Source organism: Dermacentor andersoni, chromosome 2 (genome assembly GCF_023375885.2).
Source record: "Dermacentor andersoni chromosome 2, qqDerAnde1_hic_scaffold, whole genome shotgun sequence".
NCBI classification, from domain to species: domain Eukaryota; kingdom Metazoa; phylum Arthropoda; class Arachnida; order Ixodida; family Ixodidae; genus Dermacentor; species Dermacentor andersoni.
The window spans coordinates 198,903,086-198,928,928 of record NC_092815.1 but is presented as its reverse complement, the minus strand read 5'-3'; the positions used below and the strand labels follow the sequence as shown (position 1 = coordinate 198,928,928).

At 48.6% G+C, this 25,843-nt stretch overlaps 1 protein-coding gene and 1 long non-coding RNA gene across 3 annotated transcripts in view; one reads left to right on the top strand and one right to left on the bottom strand.

Annotated features, from left to right (window-relative positions):
• Positions 1–1,995, bottom strand: part of LOC126540254 (uncharacterized) — a 43,335-nt gene extending 41,340 nt beyond the window's left edge. The window contains exon 1 of the mRNA XM_050187052.3: positions 1,432–1,995. Within this exon, the coding sequence (XP_050043009.1) occupies positions 1,432–1,488 (57 nt within the window). The 5' untranslated portion in view covers positions 1,489–1,995. The remainder of the gene's footprint in view (positions 1–1,431) is intronic.
• A 359-nt stretch (positions 1,996–2,354) lies between these two features.
• LOC140215997 (uncharacterized) overlaps positions 2,355–25,843 on the top strand; it is a 55,376-nt gene continuing 31,887 nt past the window's right edge. For both annotated transcript variants that reach the window (XR_011892638.1, XR_011892637.1), the window contains exon 1: positions 2,355–2,964. This is a non-coding gene — a long non-coding RNA (uncharacterized lncRNA). The remainder of the gene's footprint in view (positions 2,965–25,843) is intronic.

Below are 25,843 nucleotides of genomic sequence, written 5' to 3'. Positions count from 1 at the left end.
AACCTTTTCCTTGTGATCATTATCGTAAAAACCACCTCTCTTTGCCTAAACACAGTTACGAATGCATAACTCGGGCCGATAGGTTGGCATGCTGATGCTAAGTTCTCCATTTTCATGTTAAATCGCAATATTCAAAGCACCCTTCACAATTGGTTGGCGACGTCTGTGACACCAAAGGAGTATTTAGTCAGAGGAAATTAATCATGTTTAATAAAGGTGACGGCAAAAATATCCCTATAATCCCGTGCGATTTTTGCGATTTTATCTTTGGATCAATTCCTACATAGTTGTTTCAGAGTTGACTTGAAAATGGATCAAGGCGATCTACATTATAGTGTACATACAAGGGATCTCATCAGGATACACTGTAGGTCACTGACAATGTCCCAGTCGGGCCTAAGAAGTGTGCGCCCTCTCTCCTGCGGCACGTTCACGCAACGTGTTGCGCTTGCCGCACACCTTTGGGTTTTCTGTGTCCCGTGTCCTGTCGGGTCCAAGCAGCTGCAGGACCAAAATTCGTTTCACAAGAAATTTAACCCGTCGCAAGGAAGCTGACTTCCGTTCGCCGTTACGGAACGAAACGTATATGCAAGTCCTATTACTGGCCGCAGTAAATTGGGCGTTTCTTTGGCGCACTTAATTCGTCCGACCGATCTAGTTCGCAAAAGGACACGGACTTCGGGTCGGGCCCAGTGTTCACAGATCGCGTCACTATGCGAAGCCACGTTTATTAATTTCCACCTTCTCCTTCTTACGAGGCTTCGAGCCGTCGTTTCAAATTCTGTATAGGTTTATTCTTTTTCCACGACTCGGCTCTTATATTGTACTACCATGTATGTACCGAACAACCCTGGACACAAAGAGGGGGTCTCGGCTGCAGAGGATTAGTCGCAGTGCTGCCGCAGTTAGCCGGGTCTTATGCCCGTTGAGTAAGACCCGGCTACTTTCTCAGTATATTCTAAGACTCAACAAGAGGAAGGTAGCCCTTTCGGGAAGCGTGAAATGTTCTGTATAATGCGGCATACCTGTGCGCCTGGGCGCTGGCTTGATCTACGGGCCATAACGTGCTAGTGATGCCAAACAAATACCTATAGACCTCAGGATTACAGACCTAATATAATGTTGCGTATCTGTTGTGGGCCAATGCGCGGCTTCCATAACTTTAAATCTTGCGGCGCATCATTGTGTTTCGAGCCCCGCTGTGTATTTCGCAAAGCAGGAGGCAAAATTTTGTTATCGTAGTGTCAACCTCGTTTCATCCCACGTTCTCCCTGAAGTCAAGGTGCGGTGAGTCGTCAGGCCTCGTCGAAGATATCAGGGAGGCGTTGTGTCGAGGGCTAGGGAACAAACTGCCACGGCCGCTGAATACAGCGGCCGCGAAACTGCAGTGCGCGAAGACGCTCAACGCTCGCATTCTGCGGTTTAACTCACCTGTGGCGTGGCATGTCCGTTGGCTATGCTCGCTACGGCGTACGAATGGCGGCCCATCGGAGCAGGCGACGGGATTGATCCCGCACCGGACGCTGTTATGCGGCGAGTGGAGTCTCGGCGATGCAAGCGGCTCGCGACCGCGGCAGCTGGCGCTCGCGCCTGCCTGAGCGTGTGTCAAGAGCTCTCGGGCACGACACGTGAGCACCAACTGCAACTTCACCCGACGGATTCTACGGAAGCGTACTGCAGGGCTCCCGATGTAGCACCGACCGCGACCCCGTGCACAGAAACTTTAGCTTTTCATCTCTGGCGCTGGATTTCCCTTTTTATCTTCCCCGTCAAATCGCGCGCGCGGCCCTGGAAAATACCCTACCTGACGTAAAACTCTTTCGCATTCCCCTCCCCCACGATTCGAGCTCCGCGCATCGCGTGCAAGGTGGTTGTCACTTGACCGCCTTTGTCCCCGCGCTGTTGGCGTACTGCTGAGGATGCACGCTTGCCCACCAGTTTGACAACCGAGGTTGTGCAGATAACACCGTCGATGCGTTCTTGTCGCCGGCTCTTTTTACGGTCTGTTCGCGGGCTTTCTTTTGTTTCGCGAGCATGTATGCAAGCCGGCAACTGCGGGACATCGGGCTGGCAGACGACCGCAGGGTCGAACGCGGCGTCGGCTTATCGTTTCGTTCGCGTGTACTTTACCCTCGCTATGTGCAACATCGCAAGCCACTCGGGCGCCGTCCAAACTCCCGAAATAGAAGTGATAGGCAGCCTGCAACGCTGCTTTCTCTCATTTCTTCTCCTCTTCGCTTTTTACGGCGTGCGTCTGCGCGAAGAGGCTTCCCTCAAGAACGGACGCGGTCGTCTCGCCTTTACGGCGCTTGTCGCAATAAACGCGCTAGTTTAAGCACATTTTTGGCGCCCTGATGCGAGGCCTGTCGCGCGTCCCGCTCACGTGCGCAGGGACGGTCGCGTGGCAGCACGTGACTGACGAGGCACTTGTCGGCGTCTCCTCGCTCGTAAAACAGACGCAACCCGATTCCGCCTTTGGGCAGGAACGGTGTGTTGCAGGTATGATGTGGAAAGCGCTTGCTTATAGATAAAGGTCGGAAACGTCGCGAAAGGAGTGGAAAAAGACGTCGAAATAACTGCAAGATACTACGCCGAAATAACTGCCCGTCGAAATACTCATTCAACAAAAAACAAAGTCGTATATAGGTGTTTATGACCGCTTTCAAGTCGAGTCTCACTCTGAGCGGCTTAATGTGTGACAATACGCTCGAAATAATGACTACTTCAGAAATCGTTATCTCCGGCATAGGTGTGGCCACTACGGCATGCGATGACTCACAGCTCGGCACGGTTCAGCTCTGTAATGCCAATATCAAGGAGTTACTTCTCTTGGGAGCAGCCGTTCATGCTTCGTCAGCGCATTTCCGGTTGCAGAGCGTCGTATCCTACCTACTCCATGTGCGCAATCGGAGGGCTTGTTGGCCGTGCAGCTATGGGCTGCTTGCGATCCTATAGCGTCCAAAGGTGAGTGGAAATGACTGTTAATATTGCGCATTCGATTTTAACCAATAAGGAAACCAGTGTCAAAATGATACAATTATTACAAGGCCCGGTTGCATTGCTCATACTTATCAGTTGCCTTTCCTTTTTTTCGCACTCGGGAGCCGCGCTCAACAGGTCAAAACAAAGAACTGGAATTCGAAACTTTGCTTAATTAGTAAATCGCCACACATCGAGCCTTTATTATTGAACCTATGCAAACGCCGACACCCGTAATGTGTTCGTTAAGTGCGAAAGGACGCGTAGTCACTCCTGAGGCTGTGGAGGTCCGCATAACAAAATCAGTGCTCCTAGCATTTCCCAGCTTGGCAGCTGATCATCAATACCATCGTTATCTTCAGCTATGTCTTCCAAAGGATAAATGCGTCTCCCACAGGCGTCCAATTACATCTATACCAAGTCATCACGGCGCATTCTATGACGCAGATTTTATGTACTGAGTGCGCATTCCTTTCGCTCGATTCTAATCCTTTCGTATCACGCACCGTTCATGAACGGCTGTTCCCAGTGATAACGTGGAGGCGGGGGCACAGCATAGACATATGACGAAGCGTATAAAGAATTACGATTGCACCGGGATAGTTCCGTTATCCCGTCCCGAGTAGCTGCGTAAAATATTATGCCACGTTCGAGCGCCTTTCTTAATCGGCGTTGTAGCCGAATAGCTGCGGTGTTGCGCTGCTGAGCTTAAGGATGTGGGTTCGGTTCCGGAAACATTCCGATGGAGGCGGAATGCAATAACGCCCCTGCATCGTGCATTGGGTGCACGTTGATGAATCCCTAGAGTTCAGAAATAATCCGGCGGCCCTACCCAGTACGACGTGCCTCAAAATGAGATCGAGGTTCTGGCAGGTAAAAGCCTAGAATTTAATTGTTTGTGCGCTTCTATTTTTCTCGATTCTCGGTTTTAGAATTGAGCATTTAACATGCCAAAACCACTTTCTGATTATGAGGCACGCCGTAGCGGAGGACTCCGGAAATTTCTACCACCTGGGGTTCTTTAACGTGCGCCTAAATCTAAGTACGCTGGTGTTTTCGCCCCCCATCGAAATGCGGCCGCCGTGGCCGGGATTGAGTTAGCGCGACCTCTGGCTCAGCAGCCTAACACCATAGCCACTGAGCAACCACGGCGGGTTGCCCTTTACAGGTTAACCTCTTAACCTAGGCTTGAATTTCATGTATAGCGTTTGTGAACTAGACGCTGCTTCCGTTTTGAAATTGCCCGAAACTATACGAATAAGTTTTCATTGCGCGTTCCCACGTTCATAGCTTTCTTCTTAGTACCTGTGTTGTCTTCTGTGATTTGCACCTGTAACACAGCACCACAAGCACAATCGTGGTATACTGTTTACATTATATTCATACGCTGGCTTTGATTACTTAGAATTGTCGGCCGAGACCATGCGTTTGAGTGCCAGTAAGTTGTTGTTACGCCAAATTGGATTTCATGGTTCAGTTGACGCATGTCTTTGTCGCGAACAGAGTTTACCGCGGGCCCCTTTTCCTTCTTTCCGCGAAGCTTGAGGGTTCCTCGATGCGGAGGACGCCTTTGTGCGGAAATAACAGCGACGGCGCCTCGGGGATGTGCTCCCGCCCGGCCGGCGCCGCACCTGACAGTCACTACGTCGCGTGCCGCGCCCTCTTCCCGCGCTCGGCTGTATCGGGCGTCGAAAATTGATTGGCTATGGGCGAATAGATTTTGTATGCGGAGTGTTTACGCGACCATTTTTGGCCTCTTAAACTCTGGCTCTTGTTGGATGCTGTCGACCTGCCTGATATGTCGAAACAGGTCATTCGTGGAAAAGCCTGCGCCTCACGCCGGTGCGCGGTACCATTTAATACTGCAGAAACTCATTTAAGGAATGTTCCGAGTAGTTTTTGAAGAGAGCAAGGAGACAGCAGCACACGGCGCAACTGCACCACGGAAGACCAGGCCGGTCAGGCAGGCCGTCGACGACGGCTATGACTTTGTTTTCTGTTTGATATGTGTAGAGTATATATCCTAATGCCAAGTTAATAAACCTAGTTATTCGAATGGCACTTCTCGTCGTCTTCGTACCTGCGGATCTGGACTTGCCCCTGTCGGAGCTCATCCCCCCTTATTGTCGTCTCCCTGGTGAGCTTATGCGTCACAAGACTAACAGCTGCGTCACTTCGCTACATCTTCTTGTCCCAAGATCCATGTGAAAGTTCATCACAACAGCACGTTAGCGACCACTCACTGATTCTTGTTTACTTTGCACGCTTTTCCTTTAGAGCTGTCTGAGACATGAAGCGTGCGTTGTTTTAGAACCTGAATGTAGTAGAATAAGTCAGTGGGCTTTAAAAAAAGGCCGCAGTTTTTTCCGAATGACGAAGCATCGATTGCGATAGCAAATCAGTGGACAGCTATACGAAGTACGTATAGTAGCTTTGTCGGCGGTATAAGCTAGTAAACATGGGCATGCATGCTAAATTAACAAGCACGTTGCCACGCACGCACAAGCAAACATCAACACGTCTCACTCGATGACCACGAAAACTCGCTTTCAATATGCTGGCGTGAGGAAACCCAACAGCAGCAGCGAGCGAAGTGACATCTGTGCTGTCCATCGCTTCAACGCAAAGTGAGCGCCTAGAACACGCGGCACGCACAAAGCTATGACCGCCGACGCACCTAGATTCTGCCCCCAACGCAGATCGCTCTTAAGATACGTCCGCGTGACTGTGCGTAGCCGCCACATGCGCAGATGCAGCCGGAGTAGAACGCTGCCTCCCCTCCGCACCCTCCCCCGGAGCCTCGCAACGTTGGGTGCCGCGCGCGCTGCGGAAGACAGCGCACTTCCCGCTTTCGTCCCTTTAGAGCGGGCGAGATTAAACCGCGATCGTCGGCTCCCGTCTCTCGCTTTCACTCGCGCATACAGCGTGAGGCGCGCGCCGACGGTGTTATAATCCTTGGACTTTATACACAACCTCAGAGTGACGCCGACCGCAGAAATGCGCTTGAAGTGTTTGTGTAATTGCTATCGCAGTAACGAACGTATAAAATTCAGTTTCCTGCGCTCTTGGTAGGACAACTTGACTAACGCCGTTATAAACGCAATTGATTTTAACTTATGACGAAGGAATAGTTCTTGAGGCATTTAGAAACAGTTTGTGTTCACCCGCTGTGGTGGCGTAGTGGCTATGGCGTTGCGCTCAAAGCCCAAGGACGCTGGATCGAATCCTTGGCCGCAGCAGCCGGATGTTATAAGGGGCGAAATGCGAAAACGCCAGTGTGCCGAGCATTGCCTGCACGTTAGGGAATTCCAGGTAGTCAAAATTGATCCACAGTCCCTCACAACGGCGTGCCTCATAATGAAATCGTGGTTTTGGCGCGCAAAACCCAGAATTTTCTTATTTTTCATCCAGTTTGTGTTTTATGCAGCATCACTCAAGGCAGGTAATGTGCTGTAGGGTGGCGCAGACAGGTAAACGTGTGATTGTTGTAAGCGTTTTTGTGTTGTTAGCCTGAAATAGAAATAGCAAGTGTTCAGTAAAGAGTAGTGCATATGACGCATGTTACAAATACTTCGAGTACAGGACGCATACGCTGATGTCTTTTCAAATATTTTAGCTACCCTCATAATTAGCCAGCAATGCAGGAAAATACCGTTGTGGCGAGGGGCTAGACAAAGAGAAAAAATATATCCTGTGCTATTGGCTCCGTGCTTAGAAGTATTGAAGCTATTAGACTGGGAAAGATTTGGAATGAGCATGGGCCGTGAATATCTCAGTAACTTGCGATTTCATGGTGACGTTCTTTTTTTCATCAATGCTGCAGGTAAATCACAGCAAATGATTGAGGATCTTAGTTAAAGAATCATAAAGAAATTGTGAGTACCGATGAAAAATAATACGGAAACAAAGGGAATTTTCCGTAGCTTGGCAAGACAACGAGAGCTCATGGCAAGCAGACAGCCTGTAAAATCTGTGCAAAGGTATGCTTATCTAGGCCACTTGCTCAGCGGGGACCCTGATAATGAGACGGCAAAACACAGCAGAATAAAAATGGGTTGGAACGCACACGGATGGAATATCTACTCATTACGAGTAAATAAAAGTGTAGAATTATTGCGTTAAACAGGTATCTACACATACAACAGAAACGTGGAGCTTAATAAAGTTAGCGACCGCGCAACGAGCGGTCGAACGAAAAATGTTAGGTATTACGTTAAGAGACATGAAGGCAGCGGTGCCTATTAGAGGGCAAACGTGTGTAGCCGATGTGACACTCGACACTAAATGGGAGAAATGGTGTTGGGCTGGTCATGTGATACGTAGGGTGGATAATCGCGGCTCTTTCACAGCTACCGGATGGGTGCAAAGAAAAGAGATGCCCCGTCGAGGACGGCAAAGAAGTAGGCGGTGTGGTGAAATTAGCGAAATCGCAGCCGTAAGATAGGGGCAGCTGGCTCCAGGCAGGAATAACTGGAGATCGTCCGGAGTGATCATGGTCCTGGAGTCAACAATAGGGTAGTAATGATGATGACGATAAAATAACAATGAGGAAGATGGTTGTGGTGAAAACACGCATTACGCAAGTATGTGCCTCAAAAGTACCCGACGGAGTTGTTCATATGCAGCTGTGATAGCCTTTTGATCAAACCGCTTATAGCAGCCCCAACGAGGTACCGAAAGATAAGACAGCGCTACTGCCGACGCCGTCCGCGTTCACATCGAATGGGCGCAGTGCCCTTGACTAAGGGCAGCGTCTCTGACGGCAGCTCGACCAGTTTCGACGTTTGAAGAAGAGTTGGGTTCGTGTGGCATCAGAAGTCACGGCCTCTTCTCGCCTCGCAGCGTTTCAGATACAAGTTTCTCTTGTATATCTGTTTTGTGTTTACTTGTGTTTACGCAATCGCATCACCTAAACACATGCGCGCTACATCTACACTTTTCGTGACTTCCGAAATCTAGCGACTATTTGCAGATTACAGGGTGAATGGAATACACCGGCGACTCCACACAAGCCTCCTCCAACTCCGCAGCGTCTCCAACAGTCTCCGCTTTTTCGTTCCACCTCCTGAAATCCTGGCCAGCTGATCACTGGCTAGCGCAAGTCAACAGCCAGTTCATGAGTGGCCCAGATACCATCGCAGACTTCCAAACTTTACCATGTTGTGTCTACGCTTCCTCCAGAAATTGCTGGGGAAATCAGAGACATCATTCTTACTTTGCCCCCTATGATATTTTGTCGGCTGAGCTCCTCAAGAGTACTTCGTCGTCGGAGAGGCAACGACTCCAGTAGATGCTCTGAGGTGAAGAACTAGGCGACTGCAAGCCGTCACAGGTGTTGCGCCGTCTTCAGCAGCTCCTCGGTGATAAGGCTGCTTCTTTCGATCAAGACCTACTCCTGGAACCTTTCTTGCAGCGCCTGCCTTCCACCGTCCGAATGGTACTCGCTGCTGCAGCTGGTTTCTCTCTGTCGAATCTCACGCAACTTTCCGACTCCGTATTGGGCATCGCCTCGCCACCCACTTCTTCGATCGCGACGACTTCCGCAACAAGTGAATTGACTTGTCTCTCGCCAACTGATCAGAAGGCTCTTCGCGATGACTTTTGCAGCCCGATAGATCATCTATCCGCACAGATTGCCACCCTATCTGCGTGCTCTCGACCCTCGTCACGCCGGCGTTCCTCCTCCCCATCGCCGTGTCCCGGTGAGTGCTGGACTACCGCACCTTCGGCGCAGCTGCCCGAAAGTGCGCGTCTCCCTGCACTTTCTTGGTGGAAACTCTCCGGCTTACCACTACAAGCGGAAAAGAAAGTGGTCCAGCAAGTAGCCGTTTATTCGTCTTCGAAATAGTGTCTGGGCTCCGTTTCCTAGCGGACACGGGAGCCGAAGTTAGCGTTCTTCCAGCCTCGCGTGCATTTCCGAAGCGTCGCCGATCTGAAGTTACGCTGCGAACCGTTAAGACTGACATCTTGACTGACTGCGAACGCGCCCTCACACTGAATATCGGACTCCGGCGTCTTTTCCGATGGGTTTTCCTCGTAGCGGACGTGGCTTATCCGATTCTTGGTGAAGCTTTTCTTCATTGGTTTGACTTGCTTGTGGACATGGCGCACAAGCGTCTTGTCGATGTACGACGCACCTAATGGTGCACTGTTACCAACAAGCCCCCGTCATCGGTCTATCGGCCCTAATTCCACGGGTTTCCAAACTAGCTCCGTCCATCCAATTTCATGCGTCCTGTCAAGCACGATGTCATCCACCATATTTGCGTCACAGGGCCACATTTGCAGAGTCGTTCACGACGCATCGCACCCGATCCACTCAAGGTCGCCAGAGCCGAGTTTGATCATGTGCTAGAGCTTGTCGCTGTGCGACCATTCTGAAATTCACCGCACATGGTGTCCACGAAGTACCGAGGTGACTGGCGGCCCTGCGGCGATACCGCACCTTGAACAACGCCGCTATTCGCAATTGCTACTCCCTGCCTAAAGATATCGCGGATTTTACAGCACCGCTACATGGAGCAACCATCTCTTCAAAGACAGACCTCATCAAGGCGTATCATCATATACCTGACGAGCACTCGGACATTCCCAAGACTGCTGTCGTAGCACCTTTTGGCCTTGTTAGATACGGACCATTAATTAGCATTGGTCAAGTTGTCCGAACGCAACCGCCCGCCGTCACATTTCAATTATGGTGCACCGGTACGCGTCGGCCATACTACCGGACCCGCCAGACAGGCTGGCACTGGATCTTCCGCCCTCGTGTGTCGCACGCGGAGCTTTTTTTTCTCCCCCCCCCCCTCCCCCAACCGCTGTGTGACGCTTCCCGAAAGTGTATCTGGAGGCTGGCATGGTTCGAGGTAGTTGACGGTAGTCTTGAAAAAAGCTGCTTTGCCGCTCTGGAAGGTCGTTCAAGGACGACCAGGTGAGAAGGCAACGCCGGAAGGATGAGGCCATCGGAGGATAGAGGCCATGGAGTGTCCACATTGGCCGAACATGACGCCACTTACACGCACCCTACGGTTGGATGAAAGTGACGAGACCCCGACGGACTGAAGGCCTTATAAGCCACAGAACCTTCGGAAAGAGAGAGACGTTCTTCTTGCCCCGGTTGCAGTGTACGATTTGCTGCCGATCGTCGAGAAACACATACTGTGTTTGCCTGTTTCTAGTACTGTACGTAATGTAAGCAAACCTTCATTTCGCCTAGTGCCCCTCAACGTTGGCCAACTCCCGCACTCAACGGTACATTCCGATAGCCTTTTGGAATACCTGCAGATGCCCTTTGGTTTCTACCACGCCGCTCAAACTTTACAGCATTTCATCGACACAGTCACCCGAGGTCTTCCGTTCTTCTACGGCTACACCAGTGACGTCCTCATATTCCGCCGCGATTCAAACAGCTGTCTCTGACCCCTTGCCCATCTTCTCCAACGCCTTGCCGAGTACGCCCTAATTGTCAATAAAGCCAAGTGGGCGGTCGGTGCGCCTGATGTTGACTTTCTTGGACACCAGGTTGACCGTCATGGCATGCGGCCGCTCCTTAACAAAGCGCAAGTGATTTACGACTTTCCTCCGCCCACTTGCGTACGTAAACTACGCGAGTTCGCGGGACTCATAAATATATATCGGCGTTTCATCCCCCGCTGTGCTAACGTGATTCATCCACTTACAGATATACTCCAGGGAAACAAGAAGAGCTGTACTCCCATTGCATGGTCTGAGAATGCGTCCAGCTTTCTCGGGGCTGTTGAGATACAGCCAGTAGATGTCACCCTTCTTGTTCGCCCAATACGTCAGACGTGGCAGTTGGAGCCGCCTTACGAGAGTACGTTGACGGATGGTGGAAACCGCTAGCGTTCTTTTCACGCACGCTCTTTTCCACTGAAAGCGATTACAGCACCTTAGGCAGTGAGCTTCTAGCTGCCTAGATGTCTGTGCGTCACTTCAGGCATTTCCTCGAAGCTCGAAGTTTCTTCACCGCCACCGACCACAAGCCATTGACGTTTGCCATAAAATCTGCCAGTAGCAAGTTTTCACCCCGTGAAAGTCGTCACCTTGCTTATAGCGCGGAATTCACGACTAATATCCGGTACGTGCAGAGAAGATCCGCGAAAGCTGTCGCCGATGCGCGTTCTCGCCTAACACTGGCTATATCTTGCCACCACCACTGGCTGACGCTGAAATCGTCAACCTTCGTCTGTCACCTCGAATGCTCGAGTTTCGTAATGTTACCATTCCGTTCTCCGCTGTTCCTATTCTCTGCGGCATGTCTACTGGCAATCCTAAACCTCTTGTTCCCAGTGATTTCTGTCGCGCTGTTCTCGACTCTCTACACGGCCTCTCACAACCTGGAATCCGTGCCACGCAACACCTTATCACCCGGCGTTTTCTCTGGCCAGCCATCAAGAAGCACACCCGTGGGTGGACTCGCAGTTGTTTGGACTGCTAGCAATCTAAGGTCCATTGAGATACCTTGTCTCTGTAGGATTCCTTCCCACCACCTTTGGACCGTTTCGACAAGGTACATATTGACCTTCTAGGACCATGGCCTACATCAGATGGAAACATCTACTTGCTGACGTGCTTTCACCATTTTACTCGGTGGCCAGAGGCGTTTCCCCTTCCCGATATCAAAAGTGAGACCATCGCTAAAGCTTTCCTTTCGGTATGGGTGTCACGTTTCGGCGTTCCATCTACCACAACCACCGATTGAGGTTGACAGTTCGGGTGCTCCCTTTTTGAACAGCTCTTGGCCTTGCTAGGTGGTGGTGGTGGTAACAACTTTATTGAGATTCTGCTCAGTTATCTGGCAGGCCCGAGTCCTAGGATGGCTCCTCACAAGGAGCGACCCTTTCGGCCCAGGCAACGAGGGCTTTTTGTCGTTTTTCATCCGGCGTTCTGAGCAGCTCCTCCCACGTCTGTTGTGAGGGAGCTGGCAGGAGCGATCTGGAAGGGGGTAAGCCCTCGCACCCCCAAAGAATGTGATTTTGGGTAGCCAATGTTTGTTTTGTGCGATTCTGACATATTGGGTTCCATTGCCCGTTGGTAATTATGGCCAGCCAATGTGGGCTGGGGAACGACTTAGCTTGGATTCGACGCAGGATTGAGGCTTGCGCTCGCGTGAGGCTTGCGTTTGGAGGCGGGTAGATTCGCCTTGCTAGGAAGTTCGCAGATTCGCACCACAGCATGCCACCCCATCGCAATTGGCATGTTAGAATGTGTTCACCGGGCACTAAAGGCACCGTTGAGAGCGCGACGCGACGATGTCAGCTGGACAGTTTCCCTGCCTCTTGTTTTGTTTTGCTTTAGGGCAACATTAAAGCAGGGCATCAAGTGTGCACCTGCTGATCTAATCTATGGTTCGCGACTGCATCTTTACGGAGAAATGTTCGGCCCTACATACACCTCGCCTTGCCCCGACACGTCCGAGTATGTAGTGTAGTTGAGCTCCGCTCTGCGCAATCTTTGAGCCCCGCATCGTAGCCCCCAATACCGCGATTCCCTGTACATCCCTCCTGACCGTCGCGGCGCAGTTCGCAATGCATTTGCAGCGCCCTTAAGTTGGTTGTCATCGCATTATCAAGTGCGGTGACAAGTTCTATGCGATTGATTTGCACGGTTGCCACGATTCTGCCTACTCAGTGCCTAAAAGCAGCCATCATGGAAGACCCGCTGTCCCGCGGAAGTCCCGACAATGCCATCCCTCCCAGTCCCATTGCTGCTACTTCACCGTATTCTCCGACCCCTTCCACGGCTACAACCAACGAGCCTTCGTTTGTATCGTGCAGACTCCCGAATTTCACCGGGCTTCTTCACTAACCGGGGGCCTGTGTAGCAGCACCAATGAGGCAACGCACCGAAAGATGAGAGACGCCTTTGGCCGATGCCGTAGGGACGCGCTGACCGCGCTCGTGTGTCTTAAAAGCGGTCTGCGACATGGCGAAAGTGCGCGCCCGCGCGGGCCTCATTTTCAAAGCGACCTGCGATGTTTGCCGGGTGCGCGTAGTGCCAGTAGCTTCGCGTGCGCTGTGCTTTCGACGTTTCGTTCGTGCTGAAGCGACAGATGTACGGAGGTCAATTGGCTCGCGGATGCTGCCGTGATTCCTAACTCCAGCCTTTTCACAGACAGTGCGCGCTGTGATCGAGCGAGATGTGTTCATGTTTACCTGTGCGCGCGTGACACCGTGCTGATTTATTTAGTTAAAACACGTTGACGGGCAAGTTGGTTTGAATTCATGATAGAATGGGTAAGCGCGACTGAAGAAAGACGTAGAAAGAAGCAGAAACGCAAGACAAGAGTGTTTCTCTCTACGCCATTGTTCAGTCACATTTACATATTCTATCACTGTTAATTTAGTTAGTAAGGGAATGTTTACAAGTTTACACGGCCGATAAAACAACTACCCTTACTTCGTAGAGCTATCTACTAATTCGTTATCGTAATCGGTGCTACGCCTTTCGGGTGGAACAGCGATTTTTTGTATATCTGTGTTTACTTGTGTTTACTTGCGTTTACGCAATTGCATCACGTAAGCACATGCACGGTACACCTACAAGCTCATTGGATTTGACGTGGCTGGCGTTGCTGATGTAGAAGCGTAGCACATGCATTTGGCCTATGCAATGCTTCAGAGGCACGCGGCGCAACAATCTGTCGCTCGTGTAGCGTCTCAGATAGCTTCGAAAAAATGACACGATTGCTGAATGCGAGAAAAGTCAGTCAAATATTGATTCAGAATTAAAAATCTGTGCGAACAAGAAAAGTGGCCTTGCAATTAGCGGAAGTGACTTTATCTATTGATTTATATGCTTGAACAACTCACGCGGTGTCCCATTGTTTTGGAGATGCGCTCTCTTTTAAAAAAGTTAGGCAGCATGTTACATTCCTGCGACGCATGAAGGTGAAAATCTGCTGCACAGGCCGTAATGCATGAAGTTTTATAATCGGAGGTGTCAGACCTCTTGCAAGACATAACGAGTGAAAGTGTGAAGCAAACATATCAGGCTATATGTAGGTCGCCCTCGACGACCAAACCTGGGCGACCCAGCACGCCCGTGAGGTGGCGGCGAGGCAAGCCCTCGACGTCCCCTCACGGGAGGCTTACGCCTGGCCATCATAAAGTGCTGGTTGTACAATAAATGTTTATTCCTCCTCCTCCTCCTGTAGGTAGGTCGACCTCCTCAACGACAAATGCTAGCACCTAATGCGCTACCTAAAGGTTATTTCGTTCTTTCTTTCGTACTCTCTTTCTTTCTTCCATTCTTTCGTTCTTTCTTTCGTTCTTCCTTCATATGCAGTCATTTCATTTTTGCTTCCGTAGGCGGGTATGAGCCATTTCTTATGATGAAATTTTTGCATCACTCGACTAGACGCCACTTTTTTTCCGGTGTGAGCCATTGCAAGAAGCCACTTAAGGCTTTCTCCTTAAAAGTGGTGAACATGCAAACGAGCACTGGAAGAAGAACAGCCCCATTACAGGCCAAAACCCCCGTAGTCTAGAATGCTCAGCCCTCCACGATGACTCAATAGTGTGGATGGCCGCGCCATGCCTCATTAGAAATGGTCACTGGACTTCAGTGACATTCCAAGGCAATTCTAGTGGAGCCTAGAGTCTTTTAGGCCGAGAGGCGGAGCTGTGCTCAACTCAGGGCAGTGTAGGAAGTGCTTCAACTCAGGGACCATTTGAGAATACGCGGGCAAGCAGTCGGGTGGAATGCCATCGAGGCTTCGCAGCAGGAAGTGCCTAAAGTCTTATCGATCAGGTCTTCTATGATTAATGCCACATGCAGCTTTTTACTTTACCTTTTTACTACCAACAAACTGGTAAAATCTGTCAGAGCGCTTCCCCCTGCGTACTGTCCTGAAGCGAACGGTGAACACAATTGAAAAATTTTATACACTACGGCCATGAATTCTATGCCGACGGATTTGCTGTTTTATGACAAAGGGTGAAATCACCAACTGTTGGTGAAATCACGAATAGTCAACTTGTGCTTGTTCAATGCGGTGGAAAAGAGTTCTACGTATCAAATGCCTAACAAAAGAAGGAGGCTGTTAGCGGCAGGCTATCCCAAGGCTTTGATCACTGCAGTGGCTGAATCTGCACACAAACGTTTCCAAACTAAAAACGGACGGGATCGCGAAGTGCGGGACAAAAAAAAAAAACCTGATAGTTATGCCGCATGTACATGGTACTTCACACAAATTGAAACAGGTTGCGTAAAGAATCAGTCAGTTTAGTTTGTTTTGCGCCTTGTAAGCTTACAAAGCCTGGCGTGAGGGCTTCACAGCGCAATCCGCGAAGGAGTGGGCGCAATACCAAGCATGTTAAGAAGTTTCCCACGTGCGACACATGTGTATTGTATAGTATCCCGTTAAAATGTGGCAAAATTTACATACGGCAAAACGGTCGCTGTGTGGATGATCGGATGCGTGAGAATGATAATCTGGTACCCAAATGCACGTGAGGTAATCTTCCGCTAGATTGTAAGGAGTGCGGTTGCACTCCCATATTCGACAACGCATCAGCCGTGAGGAAGGCTAAGACTCAGCAAAAAAGAGAATTCATCACATCTTCAAATTTGGCCCCGAGAAGTGTGTAAGCGTGCCATCGGTGTTCCTAACCAAGAAAGAGCTTGAATTTCTTGGTCAATGCATTGTGTATAATTAAAAGTGATTATCGTTTACATATGTTGCGCCTTGCGCATGTTCAGTACGAACTTGGGAGACGTCGTTTCCATGAATAAATTTCAGTTGTTAGTCCAGCCACCTTCCTGTAGCTATGTCGATTTCTGCCTCTCAATTTTTCCCCCTTTTCAAGTTTGCTGGCATTCTTCTAGCGCCCTGTTGGTATGTGTACTGTCGACATGTCCTTGGGAGGTAGACATTTTACTACTGAATTCGTAATTATTTTCTGGTGCATGCAGGACGTAAGTTTAGGCATTACCTTTTTGAATCTGTAGGCTGCTACTGATGACTGTAGAAATGGGGAGTTTTCAGTACGCCGAAACATTCCATCCGGGCTCCTGGAGGTCAGCAGTTCCCACCACGAAAGTAAATTTTCTCTCTTTGGAGATAACATAGCGCTTGCCTTGTCAGTTGTTTGTGTTCAAGTTGCTTGCGCCCGCACTAGACACTCTATCGTATGCCACTGCGGAGCCCTTTCATTTCGCCTGTGCAATAGAGAACATTGTGATCCCACACTATCTAGTGCCAGTAGAGAACGTGGCGTGCTGCTTTGTGGACTGTGAATTACTCTGAAGAGCCCGCAATAGCTCCTGATGCCGTGAAACTCACCACTTTCTAAGAAGAGGCGCATTTGACAGTGGTTTCGCTGGCAGATGCAAATGTACCAGACGAGGAGGTAAACCCTGGACCGGCGGACTGTTTTTTGCATGGCCAACAAGACGCTCAGTAACTATGAGCACCCTGCCTCGGTCGACGGTCGATCAAGACACCTGCCTCTGTTGAACTTTCCGCAGAAGGCGAAACCACATTTGATCCCTCTGTCTCGCACACGTCACAGGATGAACGCAGGTACGGCGCATCTGATGGCAAAACCTTTACCGAATATTTCCAGCACAACGCATGATAATCGATGGACAAGTTTGCGAAATGCTTCGAAAGGGAGTAGTAATTCAGGAGTCGTGCAGTCCTTCGGTGGCTCCAGTGGTACTCGTCAAAAAGAAATATGGAACAAGAAGATTCTACGTGGATTATCGACGCCTTCATGTTATCACTAATATGAACGTCTATCCCTACCCGCGGATTGACGAAACCATTGACTACCTCCATTACGCTGAGGTTACTGGAAGATTCCGATGGACCCGCTGGACAAAAAGAAAACTGCATTAGCGACCCCAGATGGTTTCTATGAGTTCGGTGTAATGCCGTTCCGGCTGTGAAATGTCCTGGACAGCCTTGAGCGCTTTATGAATAGAATTCTGCGTACCCTAAAGTGGGAGATTTGCATATGCTACATTGGTAAGGTGGTGATTTTGGTCTCACACTTATGAGCGTAATAAACCACTCGACGTTGTCACCACCTGTATCGACAACGCTGGAATAATTCTGAACTCAAAGAAGTGTCATTTCGGTGAACGACAAGCATTACTATTAGGTCATCTTGTGGATAAATGTGACATCCAGCCTGATCAACAGAATGGACGTTTGACTCTGGAGTTTTGCAAGACGCGTAGCGCCACCTGCCGGTGCGAAGAGGCAGTAATTGAGTAGTGCGAAGCCCTGCTCCCTTGCAAAGTTGCCTATGCAGCTTGCGACTGCGAAACAACGATTTAACTAGATATTGCTCCATATTGCGAGTGTTTTGCGCATTTAACATCCGGCCAGAGAGCTATGAATTTCTACGCTAGTCGGACGCGCCGCCGAACTGCGATAAAGCGCTTACTGGCTCACTCTTCAGACTGATGGCGGAAACGACGGCAACCGCGATAGCTCCGCGCGCTACGAAGAAACGCCGCAATCGACGCTACTGTTGTGTTGTAAATTGCCATAAACGTGAAGGACGGAATAACAACGTTCAGTTTCACCGATTTCCTTCGCGATAGTATGAAGGGGAAAGGCGAGAGTGCTGGATAACGGCCGTTCAACCTGTTGGCTAATGGAATTACTTGCATTCCCCACAACACCGCGGCTCGCATGAGAAATTGCGACAATTTTGTTCTTCTGTAATTGTGTTGCGTAGCCCTGACGGAGGACCGTGGAAACCAAGTGAAAACTCAATCTGCAGCCGCCACTTCGTTGGTAACATGCAGAAAAAACAACGTTGCGAACCATCCTGCTTATGTGCCATCGATATCTACACATTTTAACAGACGTCCGCCTCCACTTGACTCAACAAGTGGAACGGAGAGATTTGGCAGGTCAGCTTAACCAAACATTTTGGTTCGTTTATGAATTAAAAATCCTGTTCTAGAGCATCGTGGTATCGCGAGCTCATTTCTACTTTCGGTATTTCGTAAGTCCTGCGCCGATACAACAAGCACTCTCGGCAATGTGCTGAGCCTGCTCGACTGCGTTGTTCAAATGTGAGAACTTGCTGATGTGAGAAAAGTTGCTGTAAGAGCACTGGATGAATAATTGCGAAGTAACGCACGTGTGTAAAGAAAAGATGTCGCGTTTATATTAAATTTATTTTTGCGCGCTTGTTGCTCGAAGCGTCTGCGAAAAAATCAAGTTAAGGTACTGAGCGATGCTGTAGCTCCTGCGAGAAAGAAAGATGCAGCGCGTAGGCACCGTTGGAAGCTTACTTTCGTTATGGTCGCACGCTGTTTGCTGCCTTGGAAAACGTTTTCTGTGTGCTGCCCTGGAAAAAGCTATGAAAGGATTTACTCTCTCTAAACAATTGTGGGAAAAAACATTACGATAAAATACATAAAAATATAGGAGATACTTAAGTCTTGTGTTCAGGACATGTTCAATATGAACCAATTTGAAATGCTTAGATGTTTAAGCCGATATGCCTATAGACGAACCTGATGCTTTCTGTACTTGCGAGTTGCAGCACGCCGAAAGAACACTTGAGACTTTATTTTATATTGTACACGTACTTCGCCCTGCTGACCTTCCTTTTCGAAGTGTGGATGGGCGGAAGAAGCTTTCCAGGTCCTTGATTTTTAGGAAACCGTGCCTCAACACAAACGAAAGAGAAGGGTCCATTGTGGCCTATGCACCTTCGCTTGCGGACGGCTCTTCTTGCACTACTCAGTTCGCGCCAAGGCTGCGATGGGGGCGCTGGTGACGGGTTTTTCCGCAGCGCCGACTGGGCAGAGTCTGAGGTCTATACCGAAGAAATCGAACCATTTCATGCACCACGGTCTGTGAAGGAGCTGCGCTCTTTCGTGGGACTGCGTTCTTACTTTTTGTTGACGTTGCTTACCCGTTGCCATGTCTTCTACGTACCCTTCAATTGATCTGCTGTATGTGACGCCTCTTTTCGACAGCTTAAGTTTTTTTAACGTCACAGCCAATTATACGACACTTTGACCCTTACGCACCATTAGAAATTAACACACATGCTTCTAGTATGGGCATTGGCGCTGTACTGGTCCAACACTATGTTATTTGTTGAACCAGCCGCTCACTGAGCAAGCAAGAACGTAACTACGCCGTGACCGAACAAGAACGTTTTACTGTAATCTTTGCCGCTCAGAGGTTTCGTTCATACTTGTACGGCCGGCACTTTCTAGTGTGTCTGCTAAGTTTCTAAATTTTACTAGTAAGTTTCCGAAAAAAGCAAAATATACGAACTCGCAAGAAATTGGCGAAGCTTTTGTATTAAAAGATCGGCGCACAACTGCACGATTAACCCATCCATTTTATTAACTTAGGCTGAATTCATTTTTCTGGAAGGTTTCGTTTTGGTCCTATATGTTTCACCCCATTTTAAACAGGTTTTGCATCTTCTTGAAGGACGCCCCCTCAAGCCAAGTGTGTTAAGTCCCATGGTCTGTGCGCATGCTCATTGTTTTCATTATATTTTTTTCTCCATAGTGACTTCTCCTTAGCCTTAAGCATTGAGACACGTGGCGAGAGCCAAACAAGTTCGATAAGCATATTTTCTTATTTACGTTGCCGTGCATTCAGTACAATATGTTCTCAATCGTTTGCAGTATCTTGTCTTCGTTGTTGACGTGTGAACATTTCTGAGTTAAAGGTGGTGTCATGTGGCATAAATAAGGCGGTTTCGCTGCAAACAAAACCAGTTGATAATCAGTGTTTGTAATGTGGTTTTGTGTTTATTTCTCTCCTCCTCAGTCGCGCTACAACTTTTGAATAACTTTACATTTTTCACGGACCACCACTCACTCTGTTGGCTTGTGAACTTCCGTGATCCATCCGGTCGACTTGCTCACTGGGCCCATCGAATTGAAGAGTATAATTTCACTGTACCGTGTAAGACAAGGACGGCGCCATGCTGATGTTGACTGCTTTTCAAGGATGCCGCTGGGTTCGATGGACTGCGACGCTGACAATATAAGAAGATAAAACAGACAGAAGATAAGAATGAAGTATTTTTTGTTTCGCGCAGCAGCACTTATATAAAGAAGGTTCAATCAGCTCAACCAACGAAGGCCGCCATTTCTCTGCAAAATCTCTTGCATCCATATCTTCGTGTATATCGTGCGCAAAGGAAAACGACTAAAAGAAGGGTAAGTTGTTGTGGCTTCGCGAAAATGCTGTGTAGCAAGTCGTTTTGGCTATCTGTTCGTCTCCATTTTAGTACTAGGTTCAGAGGTCAAAGCAATTTCGTTCTTTCAACCTGGCACATCGTAGAAGCCTTAGTGCCAAGATATTATATGATGCTCCTAAAAGTAACTCTGACCAGTTAGAAAAAAAAAAGCCGGTATATTTATTTCACTATATTTAGCACATTTTTAAAAACTATAACGGTGCCGCCAATAAGGAGTGACTTGCCTGAAGCAAAAGCAAGTGCTACGATCTCACTAAATGGTACGTAGTATCTTAAGAAGAGCAGGACTGCATATATTTACTTCTGCATAATTAGTAGAGCGGTGCATGACCACGCGAATAGAACGCAAACCATAAAGACTCTTTGCTATCATTTGCCACATAGATTAGTTGAACCAGTGAGTAAGCACAATGTCATCATTATACGAAACAGTCTATTGTGTTAAGAAAAAGATGTAAAAATGAGTAAAAGTGTCTACAGGGCAGAAAACAAAAGATATGAAGGCAATGAACCCTACAACACAGTGACATCTCTTAGGAGCAACGACTTGTCGTTATTTTTTGCTGTAAATTATCGAGTAGCGATTTGAAAGGTAAGGAGCTATTGGTATTTATTATTTAACGTCGATGGCCACTCCTAAATCTGTTGTCTACAAGTAGAAATAGCGGTACTGAAAACAAACGTACTAATTTGTCATCGGAAGCAGAACGCAGCAAAGCATCAAACAAGAATGAGATAGCACGCCTTTACAAAAACGCGATGAAGCAACCTGAGATTAGACGAACAGAACACGATATCTCCAATAAACAATCATATTCGCTGTCTAGGAACCCGAACAGAAAGAAAGTTGCATCACGAGAAAAAGAAGCATTGAATGGAGCTACATGTAATGGAAAATTTGGCAGGGCCCAACCATAGTTAAGTCTATGATGGCGTCAATGAATTGAGTAGGCGTGGCGACGTAGCTCAGGCAGAGAATTGGTACCTGCGCTTTTTCCAGTTGAATGACTTAGGGTGCCGACCTTAAGACAGTCACGGTTGTTAACTTAGCTATTGATGTGCCCAGCACGGATGATTAGAAATATTTGATGGCCGGAATTTGTCCCATGTCTTTACAGACGACAATACAATGACATTTTGATAGGCATAAAAATTAATTTTTCCACTTGAAATTCTACGGAAAGCAAAACATATTTGATTTCTTAGTTACGCATGCAGACCATCATATATAGTCTCTAGCTTTATCCAGACGATCCACAGGCACCTTAGGGATGTCTAATGTACATGCTTATTTGGACATTGGGGACTTCCTAAGGATGCACGAAAGTGATACCGAAAAGCTCCCAAGCGAAACACCGAAATATGTCGTACAGACGCCCCAGCTATGCCTTGTTTTAGATGTCATTGGACATTAGTCGGACGTCGAAACCCGGCAGTCCATAGAGTTTCCTACACAAACATAGTAGAGAGAACTCCGGAGTTGCGACCATTCAGCTGCCATGGGAATGGTGGTTTGCACTTTAATTTGTCTGATTTTCGTGTTTGCGGCTTAAAACATCTTCTGGCTTTTTTTCCTATGCCTTATTGGCCTTTGTTTGCCTTTAATTCAAAGCCATTTTTTCAAAGCTCGATAGAGTAAGACTCTGCGAACATGCATAAATCACTGCTGATTGTGTTATTTATACCCAGACTTCTGAGAAACAAAGTAAATATATTTGATTACTTTAATCAAATACATGTTCTGACAATTTTGCATTTTAACAATGGCTTTGTTTACTCGGTAAAGCTCACTCTAATTCAATTACATGTTCAGTAAATGAATTACGTGTAACGAGTTACTTTCCTGACAGGACAAGCTTTATCAGGTGACAAAGCTTTGAGAACCTGAATTTACCGAGAACTGTAGTAAAATGCCAGAGATCGTGCCATTCATCAGCTTCACGCGTGCACGCGTTCTGGAAGCAAACCCGGGAGCTCAGTATTTGTTTCACCCCGTACGAGCTGGAGTCGGGCACGTAAAAAGTGATAGCTGGCCCATGCCGTCGTCCGACTCATCCGGGCTAAGGACGTGGTTGAAGGGAGGAACTTTTTCTCATCGAGAATTAAGAGCACTGGATTTAATTACAATATTTACGTGAAGACTGGAGAACGTTACACTTCAACAATCTATCATGACTGAAATGAAGCACACCGAGCAGCCGAAAACAGCTGCTTAAACACCCTCTGTCCTCCCTAGGTCGCAAGGCGAGGGAAAACTGCCTTCCAACCTTCGTCCAATCGGAACGTTCAAGGTCATTGTTGTACCCGCCTTTGAGAGCGAGAGATCACACACTAAACCCCACGCTTTTGTTTCACTGAACACACCGAGTGGCGAGGGTCCTTGTAGACAGGAGTTGTCACGCTTGACTCAAGCTGGTGCGTCTTAATTCCAGAGCTGACTCCGCAGTTGCTGTGTATGACAAACGACCGTGACGATTACCGTAGTCCGGGGGAAAGCGCCGTAAAACACCCTTTTCGAGGAGTTCTCTTGCTCCAATTAGACCGTGAAGGCAGCTGCGAACCAACTAACAATACTCGGTCCGCCAAACATGGCTAGCCTTGCTGGCGCCGTGGGCCTGACCAAAGGAGGCGCATTGTTGACTTCACGAAGCGATTCGTCGCAGCGGGCTGAGAAAGGTTCGAAGGTCACTACCCCCGCAGGCCCATCGTAGCAGCTCCTTCATGGCCAGGAAAATCTCGACTGGCCAGTGCTGACAACCGCTGAGCAGGATGAGAATGGCTGGCGACTAAGAATATGGTTGGCTTACTGCAGCAACTGCAAACTTGGAAGGCCTCCAAACATCTCACAACAGGCACAGAAGAGTCAATTCCGGCAACACAACACCACCCAGCGTGCAAACGCCAGGAATTAGCTGTTAAGCCACCAGGCTCCTATTAAAATTTCGATGTAAACCGCTTAACTGGGAACCGCAAGTTTTGGAGTGCGCACGTTCCTCTTGAGTTTAACAAAATACGACTGCAGCGCTGCAAGAGAGAAAATGTATACGCAGAACTAAACCGAATGCTCTAAGCCATCAATAACAAAACATAACTTATGCACCCTAACTTCGCGAACAGCCTGTCCTTTCCACATCGCAGTGGTGCACTTATCGCACGTTCTGGTGTCACTGAAGGGTCTCGTCTACTCCAGAGGTACGTAATCAAAATCGCGCTAGCCTTGTGGTCCCTCCTCACAGGGCCTAATTGCGCCGTACGCAAAGGTTTCATAACGCTTACCCACGTTTCTTCCTCTACTCCATACAGGACACGTACCTTAAAAGAACAACTAAGATTGTGCAACTTAAGCACTCACAAGAATCTTTAAAAAAATGCGCCTTCTAATAACTAGTTCCACGCACGCTTACTAGAAAAGTTTGAACGCTGCGGCCCTCAACACACACGAACAACCCAGTCACAAGCATAGTGTCATTCCGTCCGCACAGGACACGCGCCAATGGAACTAACAGCGCTTCTCGGTGCAAATTATGCAATTACTGAAAACCAACGTACTTAACTTTGAAAAAAACTTCGAAAGCACTTCTAAAAAAACAAGGTTAACTAATAGACATGCGCGTTACCATAGGCCTCTAACAAATAACTTCGACGCTTCAGTTTGCTCACACACACACACACACACACACACACACCGTCGCGCTGACCGTCGCGTATCTCGTCGGTCCGGATGCCTCTTACCCGCACAGTCTCAGTCATTTTCATTTAAATCACCTATCTCTTTGCTTCAACTGGCGGACAGCACAATCGATTCTGAAACATTGCAGCAGTCTTTACTCGAGCTACGGAACTCGCACTCCTACGAACTACCCTCTACTACATTGCCCAGCTCCCGCTGTGGATCGGCACACAGCTTGTCGGTCTCGATCACTGTCTCAACTGCACAGTCCGTATGATTCATACCTAAATCATCCCTCTCTTGGCTAACTAAACTGGCGGAGAGCTGCACCGATCCCTGAACAATGCAGTTGTGTTCCCTTGAGCTACGCAACTCGCAATCCGGTGAATGCCTTCAAGTGCATTGTCCAGCTGGCACTGCGCTGCGGCACGCATGTCTGACTCGGCCGTTATCTCTACATGGGTGCTCGTGTCCGCCGGTTCAGCACTACTCTGTACCTCGTTAACGACCCTGTTAACAATCCCTGCGACGCACACACACGGTGACTGTGCCAATTCATTCACAGCTGGCATAGCTATCTCTACAGCGCTCTGTTGGCACAGCACCTCGTACCTCTCACTACGGCCTTTAACGGCCTCTGTTGCCACTAAGGCATCGTTAGCAGCTAGCCCTTTCCGTTCACCTATGAATGTGCTGCTAATCTCACAGGTACTACTCCTCTCGTCGGCTTTTGGTGGAAATCCGCTAGAGACTTCCTCACTTTTTCGCTCTGTAGTTCCCTACATAATTTTCAGGTAGCCATTGTCTCTGTGCGTTTAACTGCTGCAAATCTTGTATCCGTTTGTTAAATGCTGCCATTATTTTTCAAGCTCTTTATGTCTTTGTCGTTCTCGCTCACGCTCTGGGCCTTCTCGCTCGCGGTCTCGGCGTTCTTGCCTAATTGATTCCTGTTCCTGTCTTCTGCTTAGAATTTGATTACCTAGATGTTCGACGAATTTCAAATCATTGCCACTTTGCAGAATGGCCTTACGAATTTCTTCTTCCGTTAAGTCCTCCTCTACGGCTACCTCGAGCTCTTCATACAAGCACAACAGGTTAGCTCTCGTCAAACGCAATAGGACCATGGTCGCCATTTTAGGATTTGGCTCTGCTGTCACACAATACTTGCTGCGATACCCATGCAAATCGGAATACAAGTAAAATATCTCCAGCGATTGAAGTCTACAAACCCAGAGAAATTGAAGCCTGGTAAATCTTACAGCCAAAACAAAACGCTTACCCACAGAAGCAGCACCATGTCACTAGTCCTTCTCCGCCATATCCAGTCAGTTGTAAGAGGTGTTCAATCCCAAGTCACCTCCAAGTTGATCGGGATACCGGTCGGTCCCCACGTCCCAAAGTCCGTGAGGTCAATTTCATTGCTGTCTATGAGTTGTAGGACAATTCCACCGCTGGCAACCAGTTGTAGGAGTTAGAGTCAGACATGTAATAAGAGGTAGCTGGCCCATGCCGTCGTCCAACTCATCCATGCTAAAGACGTGGTTGAAAGAAGGAACGTTTAAAGCGAAGCGTTCTTTGCCTCTTGCTTTCACTTTATCACTCCTGTTGCTGCTGCTGCTGTCAAGAACACCGCGTCGGGAGGCGGAGGGGATGGTTCAGAGCGTGTCAGGGGCGAGTTAGAGAGAAAAGGCGACGCTAGAAACTCGTTTTCACCCCACCGCGTCGAATGTGCACAATGCCTTCTGGAGCTCCCTGGCCGTCACCAGCTGTAATTATCCGGGACTCCCCTCAGAAGCATTGCAGAAACTGCAGTGCTTGCCTTTCTACTAACGTGCGAGTCCAGAGGGGACGTAGGTAGAACTGTAGGGAGGAGAAGAAGCAGGTCCCATATAAGGAAGGGGAGGGGGTTACGTTGGAAATCAAGCAAACCCTACTACTATACGACGGCCGGTTGCGGGGAAACTGGATAAGTATA